Source organism: Phalaenopsis equestris, unplaced genomic scaffold (assembly GCF_001263595.1).
Source record: "Phalaenopsis equestris unplaced genomic scaffold, ASM126359v1 Scaffold000002, whole genome shotgun sequence".
NCBI lineage: Eukaryota > Viridiplantae > Streptophyta > Magnoliopsida > Asparagales > Orchidaceae > Phalaenopsis > Phalaenopsis equestris.
Window position 1 is genome coordinate 58676471 of NW_018164444.1, and position 22472 is coordinate 58698942.

At 37.7% G+C, this 22472-nt stretch overlaps 3 protein-coding genes across 3 annotated transcripts; 2 read left to right on the forward strand and 1 right to left on the reverse strand.

The window, feature by feature from the left end:
* The first annotated feature begins 456 nt into the window (after positions 1 to 456).
* On the forward strand, positions 457 to 1083 carry LOC110019216 (U-box domain-containing protein 19-like). The gene has a single exon (XM_020716801.1). It carries the CDS (start codon positions 457 to 459, stop codon positions 1081 to 1083), a length of 627 nt encoding a protein of 208 aa, XP_020572460.1.
* Positions 1083 to 2396, forward strand: LOC110017916 (U-box domain-containing protein 18-like). Its single transcript, XM_020715074.1, is given in 3 exon segments — positions 1083 to 1433; positions 1436 to 1754; positions 1756 to 2396. Coding segments are annotated over 3 exon segments (849 nt in total). The 5' UTR covers positions 1083 to 1141; the 3' UTR covers positions 1994 to 2396.
* A 5898-nt stretch (positions 2397 to 8294) lies between these two features.
* On the reverse strand, positions 8295 to 22326 carry LOC110039386 (homeobox-leucine zipper protein HOX16-like). The gene is made up of 4 exons (XM_020744424.1): positions 21767 to 22326; positions 21541 to 21677; positions 20846 to 21085; positions 8295 to 8955 (listed from the first exon to the last, which is right to left on the reverse strand). The coding sequence occupies exons 1-4, from the start codon at positions 21855 to 21857 to the stop codon at positions 8557 to 8559; spliced, it is 867 nt and encodes a 288-aa protein (XP_020600083.1). The 5' UTR covers positions 21858 to 22326; the 3' UTR covers positions 8295 to 8556.
* Positions 22327 to 22472: the final 146 nt, after the last annotated feature.

A 22472-nucleotide genomic window follows, 5' to 3' on the forward strand; every position in this document is an offset into this window, starting at 1 on the left:
GACCTCTCCTCCCTCGCCGCCGACATAGACTCCTTCAGCCGCCGCCAAACCGACAACTTCCCCACCCACCGCCGCGCTGCTCGCAAAACCTTCCGCTACACCACTATACTCATCGCCTTCCTCGACGACCTCCGTCCATTCTCCACCTTCCTCCCTCGCTCCGCCGTGCTCGGTCTCTCCGACCTCCACGTCACGCTCCAAAAGCTCCGTCTTCTCCTCGCCGACTGTTCTCGCGACGGCGCCCGGCTCTGGATCCTTCTTAACGCCAATCTCATTGCCGGCGAGTTCCGTTTTCTTCTACGCTCCGCGGCCATCGCGCTGGAATTCATTCCGCTTGATTCTGTGGACCTGTCGGCTGAAATCAAGGACTTCGTGCGCCTTCTCGTCAGACAGGCAAGAAGCGTGGAGATCGATGTTGAGTTGGTAGATGAGCGAGCAGGGTGGTCGGTGCGTTCTATGCTGACGCAGTTTCAGTCCGGCGAGTCCCCTGATCCCAATGATCTTCGGCGAGTTTTGAACCACCTAAAAATCACATCTTGGATCGATTGCTTCGCGGAAGTTGCGTTTTTGGAACAGGAAATTTTTGCGGAGGAAGGAAATGGGGAAGCTTCTCTGCTCTGGAGCTCGATGGGGCTCATGGTATACGCTCTGGTTGTGCTGTTTGATACAACGCCGAATGGCAAGAGGAAGAAGATGGAGGAGTGTTTCCGTCTGAAAGAATCAACGGTCAACGTTGAGAAACTGAACGCCGATGATCTCCGTTGTCCGATATCTCTTGAGCTGATGAAGGATCCGGTGACGGTTTCTACTGGTCAGACTTACGACAGGTCTTCTATTCTCCGGTGGCTGAAGTCCGGCAACCAGACTTGCCCCGTAACCGGGGAGATGCTCGCCAGCTCAGACCTCATCCCCAACTCAACCGTTCGACAGCTGATCAACCTTTACTGCCATGAAAATGGCATTCTGATTCCTCAACAGGGTAAGCTGCTGAAGAGGGATTTATCAAAGACACTCACCCCTGCTTCTCCTGCGGCGGTGGGAGGCAATAGAATTGCTGGGGAGTCCGCGGTGGGGCTCCTTTAAATTGCCTGCCACTGTACTCATCGGTAAATTGGCCGTCGGAGAGGCGGAGAAGAAGAACATGGCTGCTTACGAGATAAGGGTGCTCTCAAAATCAAATATTTTTAACAGAATCTGCTTAGTGGAGGCTGGGGCTGTAAGATGGCTACTCTGTGTTCTGTCTTCACTATCCGATCCTTCACTGCAAGACAACGCAACTGCAGCTCTGCTGAATCTCTCAAAACACCACAGTGGCCGGACCGACATCTTCGATGCCGGAGGTATCTCGCTGGTGGTCCAAATCATGAAGTTTGGGCACAAAATTGAGGCCCAGAAGAACGCTGCCGCCATTCTCTTCTACCTCTCTGCAATGGAGGTGTGCAGGCAATCGCAGAACTACCCCAAGCCTTTCCTGCTCTCGTGGAGCTGCTAAAAAATGGAACATACAGAGGAAAGAAGAATGCAATCGTCACCATCTATGGGCTGCTCTTGTTTTCCGGCAATCAAGCTAAGATTTTGGCGGCGGATACGGTGGCGGTGATCGCTAAACTTCTCGAAGAAGATGAAGAAGATCTCGTGACAGACTGCGTTGGTGTTCTAGCTAAGATTGCAGAAAGACCAGATGGGACCAATGAGATTCTCAAGACCTGCGTTTTGGGTCATCTTGTTCATCTGCTGCGGAGCTCGAACTCTTCTTCTGGGAAAAGAGTACTGCGTCTCCGCATTGCTCTCTGTATGCAAAAATGGTGGAGATAAAGCAGTGAGCTTGTTGGAGAAGATGCCATTGCTGATGCCATCGCTGTACTCTCTGCTATCAGATGGTTCCAGACAAGGAAGCAAGAAGGCGAGGCTGCTGAACTACATACATCAGTTTAATGACCAGAGATACTCTCCGGTCTTGGGGGTTCATGATTCTGTCGTCCATGTTCTATGATTATTGCTTGCTCTGAATCTGGTGAGCAGTAAATGCTGAAGTAGTAATATTCTTTAATTCATATTAGAAGGTAACTTAGTTTATGCACATATTCTCATTTTCATGAGGTTTAGCAGATGTTTGTGTGTGATCTCAGCTTAGTTTTTGTAAGAGCTGTGATCCGATCTTCAGTGAGAGCAGTGTTGCATGTATAGTAAATTCAATTTTCTCTTCTCCCCACTTTCTCTTTTGACATTTCCTTTTTTCAGCTGTAGCCAAACACCACCTATGTTGGATAACTAGCATGGCATGGTTGTTGATGTAGGAAAACTTGTCATGAGACTGTATTGATATGAAAATATGTCTTGGCCTCTCCAGATTATGTCTGCCATTAATGTGGATGAGGGCACATGCTTTATAACTAACTGAGAGCAACTATATAATTAGCTTCTACTATGTTGTTACTAACTGAGAGCAACTATATAATTAGCTTCTACTAATTAGCTTCTACTATGTTGTCAGCTTCTACTGTTATACCTCCCTCTCTGAAATTTCTGCTAAGCAACCTAAGAACTTCAGTCAAAGCCCTCTTTCTGCTGATAACTATCCTATATGGAGAGCACAAATTCTCAAAGCATTCACAGCAAATGGTTTTGATGGCTTCTTACAAGTTGCCATTTCTTGTCCACCAAAATTCCTTCCCTCCACAGATGATATTCCAACACCAAATCCCCATTATACGAGCTGGATTCTAATTGATCAAAATCTAACCACTGCATTGTTCTGAATAGTCTCACCTTCAATTTTGCCCAATGTGCGCTTCATCTCTCAACCATTGCTGAAGTATGGAATACCTCTCCAACCAGCATATAGATCAAGACCCGTTCAGTCGAAAAATGAGCTTCATAACGTTTTTATGATCAATCAATCCATGAATCAATATGTCTCAGCCATCAAAAACTTGGTAGACAATATATTGACGACAGGTGGTCACTTAGATGATGAGGATATCATCCTCTACACCTTAAATGGTCTACCAACCAACTATCATGCTTTTAAGACGGTTATACGCACTCAACTACAGCCAATTGCTTTGGAAGACTTTTATGCGTTACTATGAAGCGAGGAGATAAATCGGTCACCCGATCAACAAAAATCGGAGGCCATTGTGAACTACCAAGTGGCTTTGAATACTGCGAGCCCATATATGTAAAGTGACACGAGTTATATCCCTTGGATTCTTAGCACAGTTATACTCATGTCAATTTCGATGCTTTAACTTGCATTGCTCGTCAGGGTTGACCCGAAGAGCAATGCTCATTAAGGCAACGCGATCAACACGGGGTCCACTCGCCTATCCAGTCTGGCTCGCTATCCATGCACGCATGCAAATGCAAATGCAAATGCAAACAATCATACACAAGTGGTGAGAGTAAGTGTGTCGTTGAGGCAGTGACTCATAAAGGTGGATGTGTAATGAAGGCAGCGGCCCGATCAATGGGTGTGCCGTGAAGGTAGTGAACCGAAGGTTAGGGGTGGCATAGAGACAGCGGCCCTAAAGACAGGTGTGTCATGAAGACAGGGTCCCAAAATGGTGAGAATACCATGGAGGTAGCAGTCTGACATATGGGTGTGTCGTGTAAGCAGTAACTCGAAAGGGTAGACATATCGTGGAGGCAATGACCTGAAGAAAGGGCGTGTCATGGAGGCAATGACCCAACGGAAGAGTGCACCGTAGAGATAGTGACCCGAAAGTGTCGGTGTGTCATGGAAACAGTGGCCCGACGGATAGGTAAGTCGTAGAACCAGTCAACCGGAAAAGCGGTTGTGTTGTGGAGGCAATGATTCAAAGAAGGTTTTTCATGGAGACAGTAACCCAAAAGGGTGGGTGTGTCATGAAGGTAGTGACCCGACAGATAGGTGTGTTGTGGTGGTTGTTACCCGAAAGGTTGGGCGTGTTGTGGAACCAGCAGCCCGATAGATGGGTGTGTCGTGAAGGTTGTGACCCGGAAGTGTATTTGTGTCGTGGGATAGTGACTCGAAGATGGGTGTGTGGTGGAGGTAAGTACCTTGAAGGATGGGTGTGACGTGGAGGCAACGACCTGACGGATGAGAGTGTCATGGAGTCAGTGACCCTAAATGGTAGACATGTGGGCAGTAGCCCGATGGATGGGAGTATCGTTGAGGCAGCAAACTGAAGGAATGGGTGTGTCGTAGAGGAGGCAATGACCCAAAAAGGGTGGGTGTTCCATCGAGGCAGCGATTCAAAAGAATGGATGTGTCGTGGAGGTAGTGACCCGAAAAGGGTGAGCATGTCATGAAGGCAGCGGCCCAAATGATGGGTGAGCGTGGAGGCAGTGTCCCGAAAGGGTGGACGAGTCGTGGAGGTTGTGACCCAAAGGAATGGGTATGTCGTGGAGACAGTGACTCGAAAAGGTGAATGCGTCGTGGAGACAGCGCCCCAAAAGAATAATGATCCTCACTGGGGAAATCATACAAGTGGGGTGAGTATATGAATGAACACTCAAAATGCATCTCAAGCAAATCATAATGATCATGCAAAATGTCATGCAAGACATATAGCTGGAGGTATTGTGTTCGGTCTCCCAGGATATAGGATGCCACTAAGTAGAATTATACATTGCCCCAATAAAGACTAGACACACATGCAATTGACAAGCACATATGAGGTGTAGTGCAGACACATGCACATGTAAAAGATACACCATGCAAGTGATCGGTTGACTGGGTCGGAGCAGCAAGCTAGACCAACGTGGTTGATCGATCAGATCAGGTTAGTCGTTCAAACCCAAGTGGTCGGTCGAACTAAAGTAATCGGTCGACTGGGCAGGAGCGGTCGATCGGACTCAAGTGGTTGGTCGCCACGACTGGAATAGCCGGTCTGACCAAAGTGGTCAGGCGACTAGACTGACGAGACCAGTCGAGGCAATGTGCAATTGCAACATGCTTCAAGAAAAACACACATGACACAATTCAAAACAAACGATAATGCTCGATGACAAGATGGCTCATGCTAATGTTCTTGCTTGGGTACCTAGGGTTTTAGCACATGGATGTGTGTCATAGCTGTTTCCTACTTTGGTGAGGTATGTGGGGAGCTTCAGTTTCGGATCTCCCTGATAGGAGACTCTGCACAATATTGTAGAATGGATTAGCTATAAAGTTTTTTCTCATTTCATAACTCGACATGATTTTACAATGGGAGCTAGCTAAAAAGCTTTTCATAATTTGTAAAATCCAAATATTCCAACCTTTCCAAGGGAGATTGGAGAAAGCCAAAATAAGAGAAAATTAAGATTCCAACCCACTAGAATTTAGGTCTAGGGCTCACAAAGGGAAATCGCTAGCTCTGTATAGGATTTAACCACGCACGTGATTCTTAACGGGCGATCAGACCCACAACGTCATATCTCTTATATTTTATATATATATATATATATATATATATATATATATATATATTATTATTATTTTAAAGCCTCAATTTGTGTGTTGCTAGCTCATGCACAAACTAATAGCAAAATTGGTGTTCTTCCTAGATAAAATCAACATTCCGGACAAGTTCACACAGTCTATTTTATCATTTGGGATCATTTGAATAAATTCATTGACAAACAAACCAATTCAAACAAGATTTGTGGGTGACGTGGCGAATGGGGTCCGCTGGTCCGCTTGAAGCCGTTCGACAGACAAAAAGCCTACCGATCTTCGCCTATGCAAAAACTGAAGCCTAACAGAACGACCCTAACAACGTGCCCCTCAACATACATCGGAGGGTCCTAAATGAATGTCTTGCACTACGTGACTCATCACATGCATCAAATAATGTTTCATATTGCTCTAGTAAACATCCTACACTCGCGACATCAAAAATTTACGTGAACATTGACCTTGCTAAAAAATTCTTGCAAAATATTTTCCACCTTCAAGAATTGTCAACCTTAGGAATTATATCACATCTTTCAGTCACTTGGAAGGTAAATTCATTTACAAAGCTTGGGAGAGGTTTAAAGATATGTTTAAAAAGTGCATACAACACGCCGTACAAATTTTGATTCTTCATTAATTTGATTCACCATCCAACTTTTCAGTTAGAATTTTGATTCTTCCCTAATTGCGTTAAGAATGCTTCATTCAAGCTTATAAAGTTTTAAATTTAAATTAGGGGATTTTCATATTCTCTCACTAAAGTCTACTTTTCTAAGTTTTATAAACCAATATCTAAATAATTAGAGCATATGTACTTCATAATTACTTTTCACTTAGCATATGTACTTTTGATGTCATATTTGAGTATTAAAATTAATTAAATATTCAAAAATTTTTGTGGTGGACATAAAAAATAATACCAACATGAACAATCATATTACTAAAAAAAATTATAGCTAGATTCTAATAAGAAACCCTCAAAATAATTTAAAAACATATATATATATAAATAAAGCCAAAGTCACCATATGACATAATGAATTAAGTACTAAGTCATCTCATTAAGAAAAAAATTAAATTAAAAATATATATATAATGAGTCATAAATAATCTTGTGCAATCATAAAATCAAAAGAAAACTTTGAAAATATAATCAATAGGTGCAAATAAAAAACTATAGCAATAAATTAAAGAACAAAAGTTATAAAATAGTTAATTACTAAAGTCAAATATGCATTTTTTCTCAAAGAAAAAGGAATATTATTTTCAAATATTGTTCTTTGTTTCCACATTGATCGATAAGAAAAATATATAAGAAAATCATTCTTGTGTAATTAGTTTACAAAAACAACTTTTTTATAAGCCATATGTTAAATATGTAATGATAAACTCTTAAGTCCACTTTTGATTTAGTTTGAAAATATACTTATTCTCCCAAGTTATAAGATAAAAATCTTTTTTTTAGTATAAATTCCCATCATATATGAGCTTAGATTTTAAACTTTCAATCATCTTAATGATGATCTTAGGGAAAAAATACCACAAAATTTACAATAAATTCCAAATATAAAATTTGTTAAACTTACATGTTGGTAAATTATGTTACAATCTTTAAGAAGCCTCCTAATTTTGTTGTTAAGGCTATAAAAAAAACAAAGCATGGTGGCTTCAAGCTAAACATAAGGATGCATATGCAATTGAAATGCGACTATTTTTATAGTGAAGCATGACATTGGGAGAAAATACAATGGTAGTGACTTTAGATGAATATATGATGCTTTAATATGCATTGATCACAACACCTACAAAACATGATAAGAATATAATCATGATTAAAATAAAAAACTTAGATTGTTAGGATCAACATGTACTACATGAATTCAACCTATTATCGATGGTTAAAACCCATCAGTAAATGTTAAAACACTGCTGCGAAAATAAGAAAATCATTAGCATATAAGAGATAAGAAACCATTGAGTCGCCAATAGAAACCTTAGTAAAGAGGCCTCATGGGCTTCAAATATTTGCCACAATTTACATGGAGTCCATAATGAAGCAAAAGAGAGAGAGAGAGCTTGGCTAATGTCATTAAAGCAAAGAAGGCTTATGTATAATAAGACCCAATTGTAATTCCCATAGGACCATTATGTTATAATTTTGATGATCATAAATTATACTAAAAAAAATTATTGATGTTTGTTTCTTAAGCTGAGTTATTTTAAGAAATAGGCCACAAGACAACTCACATAAAGATTCATGGCTTAGTACAATAAAATTGTGTGTATTTCATGCATAAAGATCAACCCCCATAAAATATTAAAGATATGATATACAAATAACTATAAGTTTAATTAATCATTAAATGAATGAAACTTTAAGTTTTATCCAAATTAATACCTTGCAAATAATTTTATTGAGTCAAAGTCTTTTTTTTTATATATAATTTTATTTAGAATATCACAAATAGTTTAGTAAATAGAGAAACTGATTATTATGATTTAAATTTCATTAAATAATATATTAATATAAAATATTTGCAATAGCCTTCTACTAAATCTTGGAGATATTAATGAAGTATTTATGGATCTCCATAAAATTATAATGCCTTGCAAGAATCTAAAGATTTTTAAACTAAATTTTTATAAAGCATTGTAAAATTTTAATATAGAAGAAATATAAAATGCTAAAAATAAAAATAAAAATAATAAAAAAGGATAATTTAAATTATTTTTATGATTTTGACTTGAGAAAAAACCACAGCCATATATTATAAATTAATTTAAGAGCAAAGGTTAAAATGATTTTTTTTTTTTTTTTTTTTTTTTTTGTATTTTTTTATTGATGTTGATCCATATATATGTAACAAGGCAATCAGAGAAACATTCAATATCATATAAAGTCTTCTTCAGTTCCATACAACCCAATAACAGTACAGTAGTATGAACAATACTGCATACCATGGTTAAGCCAGCCTTCCCCTCAAGGCAAATTTATTGCAGACAAGAACCATACTAAGAAAATCTCTAGAGATTGGTATGTAGCTGCAGTAGCTGCTGATTAAATTAGTGCAGAGAATGGTAAAATTTTGGCAGTGAAGATAGATGATGGGAGGACTACCTGGCTGCTTTATAATTCAAGACCAAACCCACCAGTTATCAGCATTGGTTTGGTTGTGGAATATGTTGCCAGGGAGATAGCTGCAGCCATCATCGCTCGTGCAGCCATCCTCCTCAGATCCAACCCCGCAATGTACTTGTTCGATGCAGCCACCTGCACCGCTTTCAATCAAGCTCTCTTGGAAGTAAGAATCGCCGCTGCTATCAGCCACCTGCAATGCCACCACCCCCTCACCATCCACCACTGTGCTCCCGGTACTCAGCCCATCACCGCCGCCCTGCGATAGGATGGCTAGGATTTGCATTGATGGTGGTGAAAGCTGCGGCTCGATGGCTTCATTTTTTATATCTGAACATGGCTTCTTTGACGCTACAAGCAGCTCCTTCTCTCGCAGCATCTCTGATAAAGAAATCACCTGCAGAGAAGAGTGATATATTATTGTCATACTTTTCAATCATATAACATAGATTTCGTAAATGAAGACTATGCATGTTATACTTGATGATAATAAATAGTATGATGGTGTATTTTACAAAGTTTCATAATGATGTATAAAAACAATAACATCCTCATGGGTGTTCGACATAATGAAATAGATTTCTCATTGATTTTACGGTGTGGAAGCACGTAAATTAAATGAAAAATGTTAAGCATGTATAAAAATACATCTAAAATTTTAATGAAATTGGTTAGGATAATACTTTTAGTGTGACATATTCCAAATCATCTATTTCTTCATTTAAGAAACAGTAACTCATGATAAAAAAAAAATGAAATCAATCTAGGTCACCAAGTTGTTCTTAGGATGTAGATCAACATCAAGTGACATAGATCTTACATTTGAGTACTGTAACATAAAAAATTAATCCTGTAGATATCAGATTTTTCACATGAAACAATTTTTTTATCCCAGCAAACATTGGCAGGGGATATAGCCATCATACTTTTTTTAATTAAGTGGAAAAGAAAAGCAAGAAATAAGATATTATATTCTCTTCTTGGCAAGCGAATGAGAAGATATAAGCAATCCACATTGTATTTGGGCACAAGAACAAGATTAATGGAACTAAACAACCTCATAGATGGACATTTTTGTTTTTGGTTGATTCATCAAAGTGTAGGCAAAGCGTGAGAGTAAAATTATCATCCAATTGAAAGATATAAGCCATGATTTACTTCCAATGTTGGTAAAGTCTAAGCATAATAAGAAATATATTTTGGCCAATTTTTTTAAAAATATTATAGAATTCATTTCAAGGAGAGAAGTCCCTGCTAGAACGATCAAAATAATACTTTTTTTATTCGTGTTGATATGAAAAATAGTTGACTGCTCTTATTGATGTCGAATGCTTAAAGCTTGTTTCAAAGATTTCGTAATCATCATTTGAGATTTAGACACCTTCATTCAGATGGTATAAAAAATTATCAAACAAGCAAATAGTAAATGGTTTCATCACATCGATTTTTTTATGTGACTTTGCAAAGAATATGTTCCTTGTCAGCAACTTAGGAGAAGCATGTTGTAAGAGGCATCATAAAATGAAATGAAGCCACCAAAGAAAATTCACACTAATATGTGTGGTCCCACAATTTTAGTAGGAAAGCGTGGTTTTATCTCTTAGAGTAGAAATTGCATTATTTCCAGAAGACTTCCATGAGCCTCAAAGCTTAATGATGTTTTGATTATAGCAGACATACCTTGAAAATATTAGTGACTTGGTATACAGGATCTAGAGACTCGTACATGAAAAACATTATGGATTCGTATCAAAGCAATCCAAGCAATTAAACATGAAGCACTCTGATACAATATGAGGCATAAATCAGCACGATATATTCAGAAAAATTAGGGCAAATCAATATTTGTCCTCGATAACATCAAATCAGAAAACTACATCACAATCAATTTACACAAAACCGAAAGATATATATCTACAATTCGAAAGGTAAGTGATCACTCCCAATTCCTACAATTTGAGAAGTAGCAAGTCACTCCCAAACCCTAAAGCCAAAGACTCACAATAATAATCTCATGCATATGCCCAACTGTCAGCCTAGTAGGGTCTATTTATAAGAAACAATACTAAAAAATAAAAGACACATTTAGGCGCATAGAAGATAAAACTTCCCTTAGGCTAGGCATCGGCGTAACAATACTCCCTTCCCAAAGAACACAGTCCTCAAGGTGGAAAAAAAATGAAAGTGTTCATCCACCGCCTCTTCCTTCGATTCCTCACTATTCGTCTCATCCCCCCTCATAAACTAAAAGAATCGAGAGCGTGCGATCCTTGTACCGATTGCCTAAGGCATACTTCTCATCACATAGAAAACATGAACTTAACTTGTCCTGCACCTCTACCTTTGCGAGGCACTTTAAGTTGCCCTAGGAATGAGCCCCCGTATTCTTCTCCTTCGGCGTCTACTTATGAAATGACACCATCTAGGTCCTTGGTGTCATGGTGGCCTTGGTACTCTTGTGGAATGCTCTCATTGTATTGTTTTCATTTGTCTTTTTCATCTGGTTTTTGTTTTCTATCATCTGGGCTAGCTCCATCATCTCCCTCATTCCTCGCAGTTTCAATAGTCTATTTGTTGCCCGTATGTTGGGCTCATAGGTCCTCATGAAGTCTCCCCCTCCAATCCTGCTTCAAAAACCCTCCCGAGCTGTCCTGACAATAGCTCAAATCTATTCTTATATCCCATGACACTTTCATCCCTAGTCAATGCATAGAATTGCTCGTGTATGTCTCATTCTTAAATGGCCAGAAAGGTTCCAACAAAGAATCCTTAAATTCCTCTCACAAACAGACCAAGTATCCAACCTCCATCCATTGAAACTAGGCTAGGACTTTCCCCTCCAAACATAACGCTGCTGCCATGAGTTTCTTCTCGCAATCTAGCCTATATATTGCGAAGTATCACTTCACCCAATACATTCACCTACGTCTTCCTCATCGAAGATTGGTATCTTCAACTTTCTAATCCAAGCATCATCAACCCAACTTTCTCTCCCTCCGCTATTTTCCCCATGCATCAAGGGTAAAGCTCCCTCCTTTGATCATAGTCATATCTCATCCCGTATTCTCTTATTTATTCTCCGTGTTTCTCCCTACCCGTTGCATGACTCATTCTCCGTGTTTAGGCACAATCACCTATATCCCCCCCCCCCTGGCGTCGGAGTCTTGGGAAGAGGATTCTTGACAGTGAATATTTTCTTCCTCATGTTCCTCTCGTATGATCTCATTCCCTTTCAATTTAGGCAATGAACCTCAAACTAACCCATGGTTAGTGTTCGCAAACTGATTTGTTAGTGGGGCCTTGGATTACATCTCGATAAGTCTCCTCATCATCTCCTCCAAATGCCCGAATCGATTTTCCATGAAAGAAAATCTATCATCTATGGAGGAAAACCTTCTGTGGTGGAGAATCTTTCCTCCATCATGGATTTAATTTAGCTCGTCTCTTCCTCCAATTTCTTCTCCAAATCATCTATCTACCTTCTTTGTTTCCATCTCTCAAAATGATTTCCAATATGAAGGCTTCCAATGACTCACAAGGAGTTCATATAAGCCGCAATCTCGAGCATAAGATTCAATTACGAGCGGATGAATCACGGAATTCCTAAAATATCAGAGTTTTAGGTCATATAGAATTACTGAAAGATCAAAGTTTTTGGTATTTGTAGGTTGTCATCCGCCCACGCAGGCGATCAGACACGGAGGTGTGGGGTCCGATCATGCAAAAGATAGATCACGCTGGTAAGACAACGATCACGTTGGAGATCACCATACGTTACAATTCCTTCTGCTTTCCAGATAGCTCGAACAACGATCATATCATAAGGCTTCATTCACGAAGACATGGCACCTATATGATCTCGTCGCCTTCTCAACTAGCTTTGATTGTGACTGTATCGCATGGTTTGGTCACAAAGGCAATAGGAAACTAGCTCCAATCGTGACTATATCACTCTTTGGTCACGCAAGAGAGTCGCGATCCAACAATCACGATTGTAGTGCGTCATTCTGTTCTGTGATCTCGTTGCTTGTTTCCGAGCTAGATCGTGATCAACTGTATCGAGAGTTTTGGTCATGAATGTGACGTAACTGCTCTATGCAACGATATAGTTGTTGATTTCCCAAAAATCAAAAGCTCTGATACCAATTTGATATGATCTGACGTAAAAATTGGCATGATTTTCCAGAGAAATAAGGGCAAACAAATATTTCTCTTCAATATGTCAAATCAAAACACTACAACACAATCAACTTACATAAATACAAAAGATAAGCACTACAATTCACGAGGTACGCAATCTCTCTCAATTCCTACAATTTGAGAGGTAGGAAGGCTCTCCCAAACCCTAAACCTAAGACGCAACAATAATCTCATGCATACCCCCAACCCTCGGCCTACTAGTGTCAATTTATAACAAACAATAATAAATAGTAAATAACTCAATTGCCCTTAGACACATAAAAGAAAAAATTGCCCTTATACAAGGCAACAGTATAACACAATATCAATATTAATTCTATATGCTTTTTATTTTTTTATCTTTGCAAAATTTTAGAAAAAGAGAGACTAGCTCCCCCACACTTCACTATCATTTGTTATATATATATATATATATATATAGTTAAGTGATGTGTTTTAATATTTTGTATAAAATGTTTTTAATTGTTTGTGTTTTGCATGATTATATTACGCTTTGAGGAAATTTTTTTGTGTTGTTTTGCAGGTTGCAGTAAAATGGGGGTCGAATAGGACTCAAAATGATCGAATTAGAGAAAGTTGTGGTATGGCGCCTAAGAGCAGGGTCAGCGGCGCTTAGGCACCCAAACAAGCCAGAAATTGTCCAAAATCCTAAAAGCACATAAAGCAGGCGCGGCCTAAGCAGCGTCTAGGCGCTACACACCAGTGCTCAGACACCGCGATAGTGGCGTCTAGGCGCCAGATTATATGTTTTAAAAACTAAGTGAGCAGCGCCTAGGCACCAGAACCCGAAAATTGACAGTCTTAAGTAGTTCAAACTTCGGTTTGCTGGGAGAAGTATAAAAAACAAGAGCACGAACTTGGAAGGGTTGCTTCCTTACTTTTCGACCATTCTAAAGGGAGGAAATCGGAGGGAGAAGACAAAAGATCAATTAGTAGTTTTAAAGAAAGATTTTAAGAGAGATTGTGAGAGTGCCTGTAATTCCATCTGCATATTCAGGATCTTAAGGAGATAAGTATATCGAGTTTTTGTTTATCTACTTTAAGAAACAATTAGGAAACTCTTGTGTATGATATATGTTCTTAATACATGTTGGTGTTAATGAAATATGGCATGCTTAGTGAGTAGATTTTTTGTTCTCCTTTGTTTTGGAAGTGTAGGGATAATTGTTCAGCATTTGGATGTGAATTTTGTGTGAACTTTTAAACGGTGTTGGATTAACTTAAGCGCTAATTGATTTTTGACTTGGACAGTTAATTTGTTAACACTAATTGTGATCATAGAATTTCGGAAGAAATCTAAGAGGAACATTAAGTTAACCACACGAAGAAATTAGAATAGGAATATCTCTTTTGAATTTGTGCAAACTGAATAGGGACCGAGGTTGTCTTGGACCTTTAACATGGCTTAAGGAACTAAACAAATGGATCGTCGATCTTTCTTAGACTGCTGGAAGGAGATAAGAAAAGTTTATCCTATTTGACGCTTGCTTTTGAATCATTCACTGGGCTTGAATCCATACATAACCACTTCAAAGGAGATTTTTTGGATAATTCCTTAATCAATCAACTCTATCTTTTCATTGGTTTAAAACTTAGGTTTTTTTCACATTTAAAATTAGGGTAGTAACTTTAATTAAATTTCAAAACTTTAATATTTCAGGCTTTGACTGACAAGTGTAGACTACAACTTTTCTTATTAGAGTTTATCTCGTTCCTTGTTGGATTGACACGTGGAATTCAATTATGTATACTACTAATTCGTCGTGTATACTTGCGTGAGTCGCCAGTGCTTAGCAACACTGGCACGTGTCAAGTTTTTTACGTTGTCGTCAGGGAACGGCTGTCAATTTAAATTAGGAAAATTTTAGTTGAACTTCTAAGTTTAAGACTTGAAAATTGTAGTATTTATTGTTTCCTGTATTTATATTGTTTATTCTCTTTAGCGTATGGACACTTAGCTAGTTAAACCTAGTTGATGTATGTGAAGCTCAGGATCATCAGAACTTGAACCCTACGACCCTGAGTTAGAGAAAACCGTTAAGAAAATCAAAAAATTAAAAAAACTTCAACAAACACTAGGAGAGATGGTTGATTTACCTTAGAAAAATTTTGATGCACATTGACAGAATAATATACCCAATAATCATGAACCTAATCATATGACAAAAGATTTTGTCAATCCTACTGTAAATTAAATCCACCTAAGTATCAATATCAATGTTGTAGATGTCAATTCATTTGAACTAAAACCCGATCATCCAAATGACACAAAACAATTAATTTTTGGAAACACCTTCGTAATACTCTAATCTTTATTTAGCGAGCTTCTCAGAACTCTGCACCACATTTCGCTACAACGATATCTCTAATGAAGTTGTATCGTTAAGGCTTTTCCATTTCTCCTTAAGGAATAAAGCCAAAATGAGGTTAAATTCCTCAGTTCCTAGATCTATTAAGACTAGAAATGACCTGACCCAGAAGTTTTTAGCGAAGTATTTTTCACCTTCAAAAAAGACCAAACTTTGGAACGATATTACATCCTTTGGCCAGTTTGATGGTGAATCGATTTATGAAACCTGAGAAAGGTTTAAGGAACCCCTTAAGATGTGTCCCCACCACACATTACCTGACTGGTTGATCATTCAAACTTCTATAATGGTTGGGTAGGATCCCTTAGGTCGATCATAAACGTTGTTGCAGAAGATTCTCTGACGTCAAAAACGTTTGATGAGACCCATTCTTTAATTCAAGAGATCACAACAAATAACTTTCAATGGTCTTCTAATCAAGCAAACCCTAAGAAGATAGCCAATGTGCATGACACATACGTTCTATCTATCTTGACCTCTCAAAAGGCGGCTATCTCCAGGAAGTTAGACTAATTAGGATTGAATCAACCACAATGACCACCAGTAATAGAGGAAAATTCTTATGAACAACTGGTGGATTCAAGTGCTTTGTAAACTGAAACTATAAATGCCATCAACAACAGGTTCAATTAACCATATTCTAATTCTTATAATCCTGGTTGGAAGAACCACCCTAATTTTAACTGAAATAATAGTAACCCAGGAGAAGGAAACCAATAGTGGGGAATAACCAGGTCAATCCTTTCGAAAATGGGAATAATCACAATAGCACCAGCTTTAGACCGCTTTACCCTCCTAATTTTAATTCAAACATAATATAAGGATAAGAATCTGTCTTCGGAAGTAGTGTTGCAAATAGGGAATCAACTGCGGAGTCAAGTTGCAGTCATTAGGAATATTGAAAATCAATTTGGTCAAATAACAAATTCCCTTAGAAATAGACCACAATGAACTCTTCTGAATAACACTAAAGCCAACCCTAAGAAGAAGAGTAATGAACATGTGAAAGCAAATAAGTTGAGTGGAAAGAAATTGGATGAAGTAATTAGGAGGAACCTGAGGTAGTAGAAGACAATCCTGAGCCTGAAAGACCAATTGAAAATTTTTCTAAGGACTTAAGGAAACCAATCTCACCCTTTGGAAGGACTTAGAAAAATTACCTCCACCATTGCCTCGGATACTTCAAAAACATGTTGGATAAGAAATTTTCCTAATTTTTGGAAGTGTTTAAGAAGTTAACCATCAACATTCCCTTTGATGATGTTCTGGAGCAGATATCTAGTTATGTGAAATTTATGAAGGATATATTTTAATAAAAAGATAAAGCTAGAAGATTTCAAGACAGTAGTACTTAGCGATGAGTGCAGTGTTATTATCAAGAAAAAACTCTCTTAATAACTTAAGGACCCTGGGACTTTCACCATTCACTGTGGAATGGGAGAGAAATTCTTTGTCTATCTTTAAGAGATTAGGATTATGAGAAGTCCAGCCCAGCACTGTAAGCCTTGAGCTGGCTGACTGTTCACTTACCTACTCTGGGAGGATTATAGAAGATGTTCTCGTGAAATTAGATACCCTACTGACTTTATCGTTCTTGATATAGAGGAGGATAAGGAGATTTTCATCATCTTAGACAGACAATTCCTAGCCACCAGTAGGCTATGATTGATGTACAGAAGGGGGAGTTGACTATAAGGATAAATGATGAAGAGGTGACTTAATATTTTAAAATCTATGAAATACCCTTTGATTCAAATGAGGATTCTTGTTTTAGGTTGGATCCAGTAGCAGACTTATAGAAGTCAATTTCAGAATATTTCTGAAGCTGACCCAGTAGAGCAGGGTTTGATTGAGAATGATAGAAATGGCTCTAATGATGAATCAAGTGTACTATTGGAGGCAAGTCCTAGGATGTATAGGAAGAGGTTCAAACTTTTGGACACCACTGGATATTCTAAACCATTAGTTTCATCCATAGAAGCGCCGCCTGAAGTAGAAATGAAGACTTTACCTAAACACTTGAAATATGCATACTTAGGGGAGTCATCCAAATTACTTGTAATTATATCCTCATAACTCAATAGTTTACAAGAAGAGAAGTTAATGAGAGTTCAAAGGGATTTTAAGAGAGCCTTTGAATGGACTTTAATAGATATTAAGGGGATCAGTCCTTCACTATGTATGCATAGGAGCCTTATGGAAGAAGATCATAAACCTAGTGCAAACCCTCAGAAAAGACTTAACCCTGTAATGAAAGAGGTTTTAAGAAGGAAATATTTAAGTGGCTTGATGCAGACATATTATCTACCCCATCTCAGAAAGTGTCTAGGTTAGCCCTATTCATTGTATACCCAAAAAAAAGGGGTGACTGTTGTTGAGAATGAGCATAATGAATAAATACCTACAAGACATGTCACTGGGTAATGTATTTGTATAGAATATAGGAAATTAAATTCAGCAACTAGGAAAGATAATTTCCCCTTACCCTTTCTAGACCAGATGTCGGATAGGCTAACTAGTCACCCATTCTTCTGCTTTTTAGACGGATATTTAAAGTAACATCAAATTCTTATAGCTCCATAGGACCAGGATAAAACAACAATTACGAGCCCTTATGGGACTTCCACCTTTAGGAGGATGTCATTTGGACATTAATGTCGCTGCCAGTTTTCAGCGTTGCATGATGTTTATTTTTTGTGACTCAATCAAAAAGGAAATTGAAGTTTTTATGAATGATTCTTCAGTATTTGACCCTAAATTTGATACTTGCCTAGAACACCTTGCTAGGGTTCTTCAGAGATGTAAGAAAACAAATCTTGTTTTAAATTAGGAGAATTGTCAATTTATAGTTATTGAGAGTATTGTTTTGGGGCATAAAATTTCAGAGAGGGTAATGAAAGTGGACCCGGTGAAAATACATGTAATTGAAAAACTTTCCCGACCCAATTTTGTGAGAGTTAGGAGTTTTTTAGAGAATGTTGGGTTCCATAAGCGTTATATCAAAGATTTTTCCAAAATAATCTAACATCTATATCACCTTTTCAAAAAAAAATGACCCATTTATAATTGACCAGTACTGTCACACTGCCTTTAAAATTTTAAAAGAAAAATTAGTCATGACACTCATTGTTGTTTCACCTGATTGGGAGTGTATTTTTGAGTTTATGTTTGACGCTATTGACTGCTCTGTAGGGGCAGTGTTGGGTCAGAGGAGAGAAGTTTTTTAGTCGTATGTTATACCAGCAAGACCCTTAATGATGCTTAAAGTATTTATACTACAACTGAAAAGGAGCTTCTGGCTATAATATATGCATTTGACAAATTCAGGTCCTATTTTATTGGAATCAACATGTCATTATAAGTGCTCCATTTCTTGAAGAAATTATGTAGATAACTAATACGACAATACTAGCATCCACTCAACTAAATTTGATACTATTTTCTATTTCATCACCAAGTCAAAAGAAATCATAATCAATGAAAAGAATAATTTAAGTAGCAAAAGTTTACATACTAATTTCCTTAAAAAGAAAATTGTTATTCGATCAAAGCAAAGAGCGAATTCTCTGTACAAAAATTCAAGAAAAATTTCCTCTACTTCTGAAAATTTTCCAAGAGAAAATATATGGTGATAATCCTATTGTCACTCTTCCTTAAAAAAAAATTATCAATGATTGTTATATCTCTACTAAAACTCAACCTATCAAATGCATAAAAAATATATAGAGATTTACAAATCTGAGATAAACAAGAACAATTATAAAGAATTTCTAGTCCCAAAGGAATTCAGTAGTAGTCTATAATATGAATATTGTCGAAAAGAAGCGGGAACTAAGTTGTAAATTATAAATTTGAATAAAATTATAGAATGATCTAAATATCAAATCCCACAAAAGAGATATACTTTATCACCTTTATGAGGTAGTTATATTTTCTATATTTGATTTACAATTAAAAAAAAAAACATATCACGTAAAGGAAGATGGTCTCTATAGGATGATCTTCATTGTTTTTTTTTTTTGGCATTGCAAATGAAATGTCCTGTAAATTGACCACAAAAATGCCTCATACGAAATCCAAACTAATTATGAATGATATTTTAATTCATATTTTTATATTGTGATTAATTGCATTGAAGATATTTTAATATTTTTCTAAACTATCAATGAACATATTAACAATTTTAATACATTCAAATGATAGCACAGAAAAATGGTTTAGCCATTTCTATCAATATTATTTCAAATAGAAATAAGATTTTTGAGAAATATAATATCACAGGTCTTTATTATTTTTATTAATAGAAGTAATTAATTCACAGATAAATTTACTTATATTATTACTAAAATTACTCAAATACAAATATTTTAAGTGTTTTAAATAATGTAGTCAATTTCCATATAAGTCTTGCGGCTGATGCAGCTCTTACTTTTTATGGCCTCAAAACGACACTTCTTGCTTGGTTTGAAATTCATACAAAAATAGATAAAATAATTAAATCTAACTAATCCTAAAGTCTCAAAATCATTAAAATTGATGTGTCTAAGCTTGGATATGGTGGAATTTTGAAAAAACAAAACCTCAACACATCCAAGAAAAAGAATTAGTTAAATTCTCATATGGTAAGTGGAATGAGACAATTTAAATATTTCAAAATTAAAAAAGAAATATTTGGTTTTATAAATCCATTATCAAATTTAAAAAATGATTTGGTTAATAAACTTTTTTTGTAATGAATCGATCACAGTGCACCTAAAACCATAATCCAAAAAAGACGCAGAAATTTTGTTGTCAAACAAACTTTTTCAGCTAGCATAATTTTTTTCTTTTTTTTTTATATTTATAGTGAATATATTATAGATCATACTGACACTCATCCTAATTTCTAACTCAAAAATTTGTGCAGAGCTTAAGAAAGGTGAATCACCCTAAAGGGTAAGAGTCTAATGAATTGTATAATCTGTTAGATATTGGTTATATTATATAGTTTCCAGACCATATTCAAACTTCTCTCCATCACAATAAAAGATAAAAAGGTAAATTGAAATAAAAAAATTCTTCTTGACTAGACTTAATTAGACTTGTTCACAACCATACTAGCTTCTCAATGATAAAAGTTCTGCATCAAAAAATAGATAGGAAAAGTTATTAAGTGGTTAATTTACTGTCGAATTGTATGAGTTGGTTCTTACATTAATAACCTAATTATCCATACCTTAATTGCCTACATAAACTCAAAAAAAAAAATTGATAGATTTCACTCCCACATCTTATTTTATATATAGAACCAAATATAACAGATTTTTGCCCAGATTCTTTGCCGCTGAGAACTTTATAGTGCACCAGAATCTGCACTAAAAAATCATGAAAGGAGATTCTTAATTGGAGATGGATTTGAGATGGTGAAACGATTCTATCTTTCTATAAAAGAAATGGGTTCTGCCGCTATATCATAATCAAAACACGAGTGATTCCTACTTCAATAAAATTAAAACACGGGTAGTCGCGCAAAATAACAAGAGGCCCTTCCGATTCTATCTTCTATAAAAGAAATGGGTCTGCCGCTATCTCAGAATCAAAACAGAAGATGAAATGATTTTTACTTCAATAAAATTAAAACACGGGTAAACTTGCAAATTAACAAGAAGCCCTTGTTCTTCCAGCGGATCAGGAATGATTTAATCTTGGAGGGGAGTCATAGGCAAAAAAAAAACGTACTTGGGAGCGAAGGCGGTCGTTGTCCTTGAGAAGGATGTCATGATCAGCAAGAAGGGCGTCGTAGGAGGCCTTAAGGCGGTCGTAGTCTCGCTCGAGCTGCTTCGTCTTCCAGCGGGCGCGGCGGTTCTGGAACCATACGGCCACCTGTCGCGGCTGCAACCCAAGCTTCTTCGCCAGTTCGCTCTTCTTCTCAGGCTCTAGCTTGTTCTCAGCTTCGAAGCTCCTCTCCAGAAGACACACCTTTCCATTACCATTCAAAATTGTTATTAATAGCTTGCTTCCACTACCTGATGCTTTGCTTTCGGGAAAGGAGAAAACCTCACAGAAATTGTTATTAATAGCTTGCTTCCACTACCTGATGCTTTGCTTTCGGGAAAGGAGAAACCCTCACAGTAGTACGAACCAAAAATAAATTAAAAAGAAAAATATAAGCACTCATAATTTAGAACTCACTAATTAACGTGAGCACCAAGACTTTTTAAAGTCGGGAGAATTTAATTCCCTTAATGTCAACACCAAGCACCGCCATGCTAAAAAAAGAATCAAAGTGATGACAGGGAAACCCACTAAACCCCTACACGGATAATTTTTAAATTCCTAATTAGCGTCATTAACCACGTTCATGTCCCGAGCAGAACCGACCGCTCTTTAACCCCATGGAATTTTTTTGAGACGGTAGAGGAAGGAGTGATTACCTGCTCTGGGGTGAGACGGCGCTTCTTTTCCGGAAGCTGTTCGTCGTAATACTCCTCTTCTAGGAGCTCCTCCACAGTTGTAAAGAAGGGACGCCGCTTGGTCGCGCCATCCTCCAAGCTTACCACCGATCTCGTTCCTTCATTACTCCCGAAACCAGAATTCACATGAAATTGAAACCCTAAAAATAAACCAATGAAAAGTAGCGATCAGAATAGCAATGAATACCTCGGAAGAGAGGGCTACTGGAACCACCGAGGATCAGCATGCGGCCTCCATGAGAGGAGGACGAATTGACGATGAGTCTTCCGGAATCCATCTTTCTCCCTTAATCGGAGCGTTCCCTGCTGAGTTCTCGCACTCCCCCGTTCCTTTACTAAACTATAAGCGAAGGCCAAATCTCTTACTAGGATATGGTTACTATTAGATCGATGCTCTGTCCTACCTTTAATTGGGCTACCCTCAGAAAAAAACGATGGTCTTGTGGCGGAAGAAGCTCGTACTCCACAGCATGCGGGTTGATGACTTCATCGGGAACAAGGAAAATCCCATCATGAAACAAATCCCAGTTGGAGAAGCTCTCTCTGCTTTCCCCACTCAAAGCGTTTCGCAGAATTTTAATCGACGCCGCTTGCCGCGGAGAGAAAAGAGATGAGCAGCAGGAAGGCGATACGCTGAACGTAACGTCCGACAATCGCCGGGATCAAAGATTCCGGCAATCGGAGTGCTCTGTAGTCGCGCGCTCCTTCTCTCTCTCCCTCTCTCTCTTTCACTGAGCTCTGGGAAATCTTCGCAGCTAAAGTTTACAGACCTGAGGAGCGCAAGCTTTTATAGATCTCAAATTTCGGCGAAATGACGAATACACCCCTTCTCGTTAGCACCCACACTCTCTTGTTATTATTATTATTATTGAAAATATAATCAGCCGTCGGGT